Source organism: Nicotiana tomentosiformis, chromosome 6 (genome assembly GCF_000390325.3).
Source record: "Nicotiana tomentosiformis chromosome 6, ASM39032v3, whole genome shotgun sequence".
Taxonomy (NCBI): Eukaryota; Viridiplantae; Streptophyta; class Magnoliopsida; order Solanales; family Solanaceae; genus Nicotiana; species Nicotiana tomentosiformis.
In genome coordinates, this window is record NC_090817.1 from 130,391,628 (window position 1) to 130,402,987 (window position 11,360).

The 11,360-nt window shown below is 39.2% G+C and overlaps 2 protein-coding genes across 2 annotated transcripts; both read left to right on the forward strand.

Moving 5' to 3' along the window:
- The first annotated feature begins 4,422 nt into the window (after positions 1-4,422).
- On the forward strand, positions 4,423-5,159 carry LOC138894773 (uncharacterized). Its single transcript, XM_070179499.1, has 3 exons — positions 4,423-4,797; positions 4,975-5,037; positions 5,145-5,159. Exons 1-3 carry the CDS (start codon positions 4,423-4,425, stop codon positions 5,157-5,159), a joined length of 453 nt encoding a protein of 150 aa, XP_070035600.1.
- Positions 5,160-8,413: 3,254 nt separating this feature from the next.
- Positions 8,414-9,971, forward strand: LOC138895008 (uncharacterized). The gene has a single exon (XM_070179698.1). It carries the CDS (start codon positions 8,577-8,579, stop codon positions 9,969-9,971), a length of 1,395 nt encoding a protein of 464 aa, XP_070035799.1. The 5' UTR covers positions 8,414-8,576.
- The last annotated feature ends 1,389 nt before the right edge of the window (positions 9,972-11,360 follow it).

Consider the following 11,360-nt stretch of genomic DNA (forward strand, 5'->3'; position numbering starts at 1 on the left):
ATGGTGGAGAAAGTACGACAGCCAAAGTGCTAAGTTGCGGTTTCTATTGGCCCACTCTCTACAAGGATGCAAGTGATTTAGTGAAAAGATGTGATGAATGTCAAAGGGCTGGTAGAATCTCGAAGAAGAATGAAATGCCTCTCACTACTATTTTAGAAATTGATATCTTTGATGTGTGGGGTATTGACTTCATGGGTCCTTTTATAAGTTCTTGTGGAAACACCTACATCTTGGTCGCGGTTGATTAGGTGTCTAAATGGGTTGAGGCCATTGCTCTACCCAATAATGAAGCGAGAAGTGTGGTGGAATTCTTGAAGAAGAATATTTTCACAAGGTTTGGTAATCTGCGGGCTATCATAAACGATGAGGGGTCTCCTTTTTGCAACAAGGCTTTTAACATTTTACTTATCAAGTATGGTGTTACTCATAAAGTTACGACTCCGTATCATCCACAAGCTAGCGGTCAAGTGAAAGTCTCCAACCGGGAGATAAAGAGTATCTTGTCCAAAACAGTGAATGCAAACCGGGCGGATTGGTCCAAGAAGCTCGATGATGCATTATGGGCTTATCGGACGGCTTACAAAACACCTATCGAAATGTCTCCATAGCAGTTGGTGTTCGAAAAAGCTTGTCATCTTCTGGTGGAACTTGAGCACAAATCCATGTGGGCTCTAAATAAGTTGAATCTTGATTGGGATGTAGCCGCTAACTTGAGGGTTGCACATTTGAATGAATTGGATGATTTCCGGTACCATGCTTATGCAAGTTCGTCCTTGTACAAAGAAAAGATAAAATATCTTCATGACAAATACATTTGGAACAAAAAATTCAAGGTGGATGATCTTGTATTGTTGTTCAACTCATGATTGAGGATGTTTCTCGGAAAGCTAAAGTCTAAATGGAGTGGTCCTTTTGAAATTGTGGGTGTGACACCTTTTGGTGCATTGGACTTGAAAAATAAAAATATTGAGGTATTCCGAGTCATTGGTCACCGGGTGAAACACTATTTGGGAAAAGTTGGTGATGGCCACGTCGTGGCGGTGATTCATTTCAAATGATGGTAATCTACGTGCGATGTTAAATCAGGCACTTCTTGGGAGGCAACCCATGTGTTTTTTTTCTTTTCTTTGTTTCTTTTGTAGTTAGGAGTTATTTTAGGCTAACTTGATTTGAAGTGTGTTGCGGGGATGAGTGTGCTTTACAGGAATTATGCCCGAAAATCTAGTTAAGTGTGAAAAGAGGTGCGGACTACAATTGCATTGTGCGGACCGCACAATTATAGTTGTTGCAGCAGAAGGTGATCTGCGATTGAAGAATTACATTGCAGACTGCACAAATTGAAGGTGGAAAGTGATAGCTCTTTGAAGTTTTCCAATCAAAAAAGAGCCGATCTGCGGCCGCAAACACAATTTGTGTAGACCACAAAAAAAAGGGAAACTGGCCCCCCAGGTAACAGAGTGCGGTCCGCAATAGGAATTTTGCAGCCGCACTCACTCCCCCTTCTCTTGAATAAAACCGACAAGTATAAATAGAGAGCTTAGAGCTATTGTTCCCCTTTTCCCTCTCTGAGCTCACAACTTCAACAAAAATTTGAAATTTCATCTTAAATTGTGTGCCTGCACGCCTAGCATCTGTTGATCACTCATCTCTTGCACTCACTCATATCTGGTATGCTTCATAATCTTGTTAATTTCTTTTAATATTTAGATTTTCAATAGAAATTTAGACCATTTGTCTGTTGAATCTATTTGAACAACTATGTGGGGTAATTATGTAGTGGGTAGACTGGACAATGCTCTAGGGGGAATGGGTAAATAAATTTCCATGCTTAGATGTTATTTCCATGTCAATTGTGCAAAAATTGAAAGCCCTAGGTAAAAATGAATGTATGTTCGTAATTGGTTCAAATATGCGGCCGCACAAGAAATTGTGCGGTCCGCAGAAGCTAAGTCTAGGGTACTTTAGTAAGGCATGGTTCTGCGGCTGCAATGAAAAATGTGCGGACCGCAAAAATCCCATTGCGTCCGCAGAACACCTTATTTCCTGTGATAAGAGAGTTGTCAAATTGGTGACTCTCATGTGCGGCCGCAAGATAATTTGTGCGGAATGTAGAAAACAGTTTGCGGACGCAAAAGAGCCAATTCTCTGTCATCAAAGATTTGGCATGTTGGTGGTATCTGAGATGCGGTCGCAATGAGATATGTGCGGACCGCAATCCAATATTGCGGACGTAATTGAGAATTGTGTGGTCCGCAAGTCCCATTCTGTGGCTGCAATAAAAAATCTGCGGAACGCAAGTCCCCACCCTGCACACATGTATCAACTATGTTGCTCACTGTATCTTCTGGTGTGTCCTTCCATTCATTGTATGCCTGAACTTGAATTGCATCTAACAATCGCCTTTGCTTGGTACATAAAATGGTTTGATCTAGAGGCAGAGGCGACACTTGAAAAGGAAGGGGTGACCCTTCTCAGGGACGAGGGAAGAGACCCTTACCTAGTGCCCAACAACTTAAATTCAGAAAGAAAATAGCAGCCGACAGAGGGAGAGGCGTAGACCTTTTCGAGACCAGTTCTTATGCCCCATCTAACAATCGCCTTTGCTTGGTACAGAAAATGGTTCGATCTAGGCAGAGGCGACACTTCAAAAAGAAGGGGTGACCCTTCTCGGGGACGAGGGAAGAGACCCTTACCTAGTGCCCAACAGCTTGAAATCAGAAAGAAAATAGCAACCGGCAGAGGGAGAGGTGCAGAACTTTTCGAGACCAGTTCTTATGCCCCATCTAGGGAAGCATCAGAGGGCAACTCAGCCTCTGTACATAAGCAGCCGGTTGTCCAGTCAAGGCCGCTAGAGAGCTATCAGCACAGGGATGAGTCATCCACATCTCATAATACTTCTGAGGGCTCAGAAAGTTCTAGTCAGGCTTCTGAGCCATCTACTACACCTGCCCCTGAGCCATCCAACTCCAGTGAAAGGCGTGCGAAGTTTCTTAGGCCACGCAGGGTTTTCCCGTCGTTTCATCAAGGATTTCTCTAAAGTGGTGAACCTCGTTGTGCAAGCTTTTACAGAAAGATGCTAAGTTTCACTTCAATGTTGATTGCATGAGAGCTTTTGAATTGTTAAACTTCAAGTTGACAACCACTCCCATTATCACCGCTCCTGATTGGAGTATACCTTTTGAGCTCATGTGTGATGCTAGTGACGTAGCGGTTGGAGCTGTTTTGGGGCAACGTATCAACAAGATTTTTCATCCAGTCTACTATGATAGTAAGACCACGAATGGTTCCCAAGTCAACTACGAAGAAAGAGCTCCTTGACATTGTGTCTGCAATTGAGAAATTTTGCCCGTACTTGATGGGTGCGAAAGTTATTGTTCACACGAATCATGCGGCACTTCGCTATCTCATGCGGCACTTCGTTTGATGAGATGGGTGCTTTTGTTGCAAGAGTTTGATACTGACATCCAAGATCGAAGAGGAAGTAAAAATCAAGTGACGGACCACTTGTCTCGTTTGGAGGAGGAGGGGAGGCTGCATGATGGCCTTGAAATCAATGGCTCCTTCCCCGATGATCAACTCTTGACTATTTTAATGAAGGAGGTGCCATGGTTTGCCGATCTAGCAAATTTCCTTGTGTGTGGAATTATCCCGGATGAGTTCTCTTCAAACCAAAGGAAGAAGCTTAAACGGGATTGTCAAGATTATTATTGGGATGAGCCATACCTTTTCCGGATTTGTACGGATGGGGTAATTATAATATGTGTACCGGAAGAAGAGCAAAGTGATATTCTTGGGGCTTGTCATTCTTCGCCATATGGTGGTCACCATGGTGGAGCAAGAACGGCGGCCAAAGTGCTAAGTTGCAGTTTTTATTGGCCCACTCTTTACAAGGTTGCTAGTGAGCAAGTGAAAAGATGTGATGAATGTCAACGGGCCGGTGGAATCTCGAAGAAAAATGAAATGCCTCTCACTACTATTTTAGAGATTGATATCTTTGATGTGTGGGGTATTGACTTCATGGGTTCTTTTGTGAGTTCTTGTGGAAACACCTACATCTTGGTCGCTGTTGATTATGTGTCTAAATGGGTTGAGGCCATTGCTCTACCCAATAATGAAGCGAGAAGTGTAGTGGCATTCTTGAAGAAGAATATTTTCACAAGGTTTGGTACTCCGCATGCTATCATAAGCGATGAGGGGTCTCATTTTTGCAACAAGGCTTTTAACACTTTACTTAGCAAGTATAGTGTTACTCATAAAGTTACGACTCCGTATCATCCACAAGCTAGCGGTCAAGTGAAAGTCTCCAGTCGGGAGATAAAGAGTATCTTGTCCAAAATAGTGAATGCTAACCAGATGAATTGGTCCAAGAAGCTCGATGATGCATTATAGTCTTATCGGACGGCTTAGAAAACACATATCGGAATGTCTCCATACCGGTTGGTGTTCGGAAAAGCTTGTCATCTTCCGGTGGAACTTGAGCACAAAGCCATGTGGGCTCTAAATAAGTTGAATCTTGATTGGGATGTAGCAGCTAACTTGAGCGTTGCACATTTAAATGAATTGGATAAGTTACGGTACCATGCTTATGCAAATTCGTCCTTGTACAAAGAAAAGATGAAATATCTTCATGACAAATACATTTGGAATAAAGAGTTCAAGGTGGATGATCTTGTATTGTTGTTCAACTCACGATTGAGGATGTTTCTCGGAAAGCTAAAGTCTAAATGGAGTGGTCCTTTTGAAATTATGGGTGTGACACTTTTTGGTGCATTGAACTTGAACAACAAAAACAATGAGGTATTCTGAGTCAATGGTCACCGGATGAAGCACTATTTGGGAAAAGTTAGTGATGGCCACGTCGTGGCGGTGATTCATTTCAAAAGATGGTAATCTATGCCGTGCCGAGACGTTAAATCAGACGCTTTTGGGAGGCAACCCATGTGTTTTTTTTTCTTTTCTTTGTTTCTTTTATAGTTAGGAGTTATTTTTAGACTAACTGGATTTGAAGTGTGTTGCAGGGATGATTGTGCTTTACAGGTGGGAACAACTAATTTTTGACCTCACCTAAATTCTATACTATTTTAGTGTAAATATTTCTTTTAGATTTAATCTTAATATTTAAACTTTTATCTTACTCTTAATAGGTTTTATTTTTTTAAAAAAAAAGGAAAACTACAAAAATACTCTCATTCTTAGAGTACAAATTTTATTTCTATATATATATATGTTTTATTTCTATATATATATATGGTTTCTTTTAATAATTAAACTATAAAAATTTTCTTAGTATCACTTAAAGTACATGTAAATATTTAATTTTCCTATATTGTAAGAAATGTTGGTTAATCTTCTTATCTTTATAATTTAATTTATCTTTTAAAATAAAATTAAAAAAAAGAAGGCAAAATGAAGTTAACATGAAAGATATTAAGTTTGTTATCAAACTTTTATCTCAAAAAATATGTTTTTTTTACTTGCTAACAACTATCACAATCCCATAATCCCCATATAAGTCCTAACTAACCCCCACGATCTACTCCTCCCAATCCCACACTTCCTTAACTCCCTCACGTCTCCCCTCATAAGTCCTCCTCACATCAATTATAAAACAGACAATGCACTATATATTACACTCACTTTTAGCAACAAAAGAGGCACGGAAAAAAAAAAGGATTTGAAGAATATCCAAGTGACAAATATTGAGAGAAAGCAGAAATTCTTTGTAAAAGAAAAAGGTTCTACATCCTTTTTTCAATAAAAATTATCAGGCAGAAAACATGGAGTTCGAGTAGAGGTTAAGTTCGAGATTCGGGTTCCGATTTTCTTTAGAGATTTCGGCTCTAACTGTGATTTTATCTCTATTCATTGTTGTCACTTCGCTTGGGATTAAGAGTTGAAACCATATATCAGTTTCCTACTATTATTCTTAAAGAAGTTTCATTCTGCAGGTTTTCTTCTAATCATTGTTTTATATATTTTAATATGTCCTACTTTGAATATGAACTTGAGCCATTTAAAGGATTTTTTTGTAGTTTCAGTTCTTTAGTTTTTTGAATGTTTGAATATTATTTAGGTGTTTAGCTTGCGATAATATTTTGGTTCATATTGTCTTCTTTTGATTCAACTTCGCTTTTTGTCTTTAATGTACAGTTGATTGTCTTAAAGTATATGAAAGTTTAGTGTCATTTTTTAGACTTTGATTCTTAAAGACTTTTCATTTGTCTGACTCTATGTTGATGAATTAAAAATCTGAAAACTTAGGACATTAAATTTTGTGCCCTAGTAAGATTGTTTAATAAAAGACGGTCAATTTTGCGTCATAAAAGAACTGATTTACCTTCAATGTAGAAATCCATGTAATTTTGCATATGATCTTTTTTTTTTGTGTGCAAATTATAAGTATTAATAAAGGTTGAAGTAATAATTAGCAGATATTTGTGGTGGATTTCATTCTAATATAATAGATATTCTGTATGTGTTTTAATTTTAAGATGATTTAGTTAGTTCATTTTAATTCTTTACTTAATTTCTACTTTTAGATATTTAGAAAATAATAGAGATAGTAGCATATTAAATAGTTCAATCGTAGTGATAGATTAAAAAAAACAATTCAAAGATCATTAGATTTTTAGTTGTCGTTAATTAAAAAAATTGTAATAGTAATAATACAAATAAATATCTCAGATCTAAAAACATAAATAAATGGAATACTCTAAATACGTTAGTATGCTTTAGGCACGTGTTAACCAATCAATTATCGTGATTATGTACACGTTCGCGTGACATAGTTACGATTTTCCAAATTAAAGGCAAAGTATGCGTTCGCGCAACTTTGACAAAACAATCTTAAAAATAATAAAGTGTTATTAATTGTGTACACGTACGCGTGACATGATTCATGACATACCAAACAAAATGAATACATGTACGCGTGATTCGTTTCAAGATAATTTCATAATTACGAATAATAAAGCAATTAAAAGCGGTAAAAAGGTAAATGTACATAGGTTCTAAAATGAGTAATTAAATAATTTAATTAAGCCAGGTATGATTAAAGCGACCGTGCTAAAATCATGGAATCCGAGAGTGCCTCACACCTTCTCTCGGGTTAACAGAATTCCTTACCCGGTCTTCTGTGTTCGCGGACCGTAATTCGGAGTCAAAACTTCCTCGATTTGGGATTTCAAATAAACCGGTGACTTGGGACACCAGAAATTATCCCAAGTGGCGACTCTGATTAAATAAATAATCTCATTTCGAATAATGTCACTTAAATTGGAAAAACTCTTTTTTTTCTTATCCCACGAGAAAAGTAGAGGTGTGACAGCTCTGGCGACTCTGCTGGGGAAAAGAACCCAAAATTTTGGTTCAGGGTTCAGAATTTGAGCTTGTAATGTGATTTATACTTGGCTTTATTAATTGTATGATATTATTGTGTTTGTGGGCCTAATGTGCTAATTGTTGCTTATTTACCGCTTTGATACTATTTGAACTGTATTAAATTGTCTTCTTACGCCTCCCTTCTGAGTCTTCTGAATTTATGGTGCACACGTGCGCGTGGCCCACTTTTCTGTTAGAAGTCATACCAATTAGAACGAGGCTGGGTCATTAACTAGGCCGGGTAGACTTTCGTGCTCCCGGTACGTTTACCCTCACCTCGGCTCGAGCTGTCCGCTTGGGTAAGCCAGGTCTAAAACACTCCCCTTAGGATTTAAACCTAGAATAACATAGCCTCATGCCGGATCCCTAGTAGGTACGTTTGTTTGCATCACGTGCATTTGACTTTGGGGACTCAACACAAGGGTTGGGTCCGTCTAGGACAGGTGTACCCGAAATTACAAGACCATCCTGATGCATCTTATGTGCTACTTGTGCATTATGTTTGATTTGGTTTGTGCATGTTGACCGGTTTCTAAAATAAAAATATAAAAATATTGAGAAAAAACCAGAAAGAAGAAAATATGAGGGAGAAAATTTACCCGATTTTCGAAAATCTCAGTATTTACCCCCCCAAAAAAAAGCCTAAAAAGAAGCCTGAATTTTTCAAAAAAAAAGTGTCATCCTATTCATAAAATATTTATGAACTACGCGGGTCTGATTCTCACCGGATGTGAGATACCTAGGCAACCTTCATAGGGTTCGGCCCTATTTTTATAAAAAAAAAAAAAAAAAAAAGAAGAAGAAGAAATGTGTCTAGTGTTTTTTTTTTAATCAAAAAACAAATAAGCAGACCCAGCTTCGGTTAATCCCAAATCGTTCCTGTTAGAATAGCCTTAGAACATCTTCAAACTTGTTGAAGGGCTGTTCTCGCAAGAACGGACGTGTCTGTCAATTGGAAATCACTTTTACCATAATGCCCTTCCCCGACCCTAAAGCTATCCTTGAAAGTAAGAAGGGGCCATAGTTGCAAAAATAGCCACCCTTTCTTCGATCACAATTGCAAAAATAGCCCCCCTTTTTTCGTTGATTTTTCTTAAAATTGAGTTATTTACAAAAGATTGTTTGCAAAAGGAGTGCATTGGTTCTGTCTCTAGAGACTAGTGTCAACCCTAACCTTAACCACCCACAGGTACAAAATGAGCACTGTCCAGAACACACCGTTCACAGTTGTAGACGAGGCTCCACTTCAGCTTCAGATGTGGTGGTATGATTTAGGAGAAGATGGTCAGAAATGGGTCACCAAGCACCTGGGAGCCCTCACAGATATTATGAAAATTAAACCACGGGACGATTTGATTGAGGCACTAGTGACTTTTTGGGACCCTGTTCACAATGTTTTTCGCTTCTCCGATTTTGAGCTAACTCCCACTTTGGAAGAGATAGCTGGATATTCCGGGTTTGGCAGGGATTTGAGAAACCAGGAGCTCATATTCCCAAGGGCTCTTTCTGTACACCGATTCTTCGATCTTCTGAACATCAGTAAGCAAATTAGAAAGACCAACGTAGTCGAAGGGTGTTGTTCTTTCTACTTCTTGTACTCTAGGTTCGGGCAACCAAATGGGTTTGAAATGCATGAAAAGGGCCTTAATAACAAGCAGAACAAAGACACATGGCAGATTCATCGTCACTTCGCCTTCATAGTGGCATTTCTGGGAATTATGGTCTTCCCAAACGAGGAGCGGACAATTGATACCCGCATAGCCAGGGTTGTACAGGTCCTCACTACCAAAGAACATCACACTCTTGCTCCGATCATTCTATCAGACATTTATCGGGCGTTGACCTTGTGCAAGTCCGGGGCAAAATTCTTCGAAGGGTGCAATATTTTGTTACAAATGTGGTTGATTGAGCATCTCCGACATCACCCCAAGTTCATGAGCTATGGTCCGAGCAAGGACAATTTCATTGAGAGTTACGAAGAAAGAGTAAAAGATTACAACTCTCCAAAAGGGGTGAAAGCCTGGATATCCCACCTAAGATCTTTAAATGCAAGTCAAATTGAGTGGACTTTGGGATGGCTCCCGCTAAGAGAGGTGATACACATGTCAGCCCTAAAAAGTTATTTGCTGTTGTTGGGTTTGAGAAGTGTCCAGCCGTATGCACCACACAGAGTTCTAAGACAGCTAGGAAGGTACCAAGTAGTACCTAAGGATGAAGATTTGAGTGTGCAAGTTATTGAGCTACACCCCGAAGCCCCACTCCCCGAAGCTTTAATCCAGCAAATTTGGAATGGTTGTCGCTACTTGAAATATGATACTCAGGTGCCAGATCCTGCGAGAGGTGAGGTAGATCCGGGTTATGCTATATGGTTTGGGAAGAGGTCTCACGTGGATGATGTGCCAGAGCCCAAAAGGCCCACAAAAAGGCCGCATGTTCAAGCCTTTGATGATAAAATCCAAGAACGGTTGGCTTGGGGTGAACGGGAAAAGGGATACAAAACAACTATTCATGCCTTAGAAGAAAGGCTGAGAAACCTCAATTTTGAGAAAGACTTGCAAGAACAAGAAGCCGAAGGGAAAAGAAGAGTCTGATCCGCAAAAATAAAGCCCTTCGTGCTCAACTTCAACAGATGAAGAAGGCCTCTGAAGTGTCAGTGAGAAGTTGGAAAGACCAGAGAACCATTGCCAATCTGATGGAAAAAGTGCAAGATTATGATTCCCTCTTGGCAAAGACTGAAAAGTCATTGGACAAAGCCAATGAAAAGATCGTACAGCTAAATGAGAAGGCCGAATCAAGTAAGGATCGCCAAGTAACACAATTTGAAGAAAAGAGGGCTCAATTCGAGAGAGAGAAGGCCCATTGGGTACGTTCAGAAGCTCAGCTCCATGCACAGTTGGAAGAAATGAGAAGGTACAATAGAGAATACCAGTATGCAGATTTTGATAGGGAGATGGCTCAGGTGAGACTCGAGCAGGCTAGACTTCGGGCTCAGTTGGAGTCAGCCTTAGATCGTGAGGGCCACATAAGGGAGATAGCCACCACTCGCCAGCTGCATTACAAGATCGAGACCAAAATTTCCAGTACTTCAAAGAGCAAGTTCATAATTTGGTTGTTTATACCGCTCAAAGTTATGTGAACTGCCAAGGGATGGATTATGAGAAGTTTTTGGAGCATGCACCTACTTTTGCCCGTCATCTTGCAGCAGAGTTAGAAAGGATGTACCGTACATTAGGGGGTCAACCAGGGCAAGCCCCACCATGAGTAGATGTTCCAGTGTTTGAAAGCCAGAAGATTGTGGAGTTGAATTATAATCGTAGTTGTTAGAACTTTTTATGTAGTAGTTATGTTTTAGTTTGAGTCATTGTTGAATCTTTAAAATCGCTGTCTTTTAGTCTTGTCAGAGTTTGGTAAGTCATTTTCAATGTAATGTCCTTTCTGTTATTGTATTATTTCATTTTGTAAAAAAAAATAAAAATAAATAAATAAATAAATAAAAATACTATTATTATTTTCCCCTGAACTACGTAATGGTCTGATTCATGCGGCATCATCATACGTAGGCAATCCTCATCGGATGCGATCATAACCATAATTAATCTATAAAAAAAAAACCGCTAAATTCAAGATGAAAATAAACCAATAAATCAATAAGCCGGGATGAAACATAAAGCCTTCCAAGATCATTTTAGAAATGAAAATGGCATTAGGTGCATAACATATAATGTGTGATTAATATCTGCAAAATGCCTAACTCTAACACGTTTGTTGTTTGTCATTTTATAAGATAAAGTGAAACAGAGGTGGTTGGTTTGTGGTTTAAACTGGCGACTCACCCTTACAACACGAGATCAAAAGGAAAAAGTAGAATGGCAAACAACAGTGAGAATGAGTCAGATAATGATGATGTCCATGGACAATTGGTTGAACAAGGTTCAGGACTGGTTGAAGAAGTAAGAGTGTTGAAGCAACAATTGGCAGAG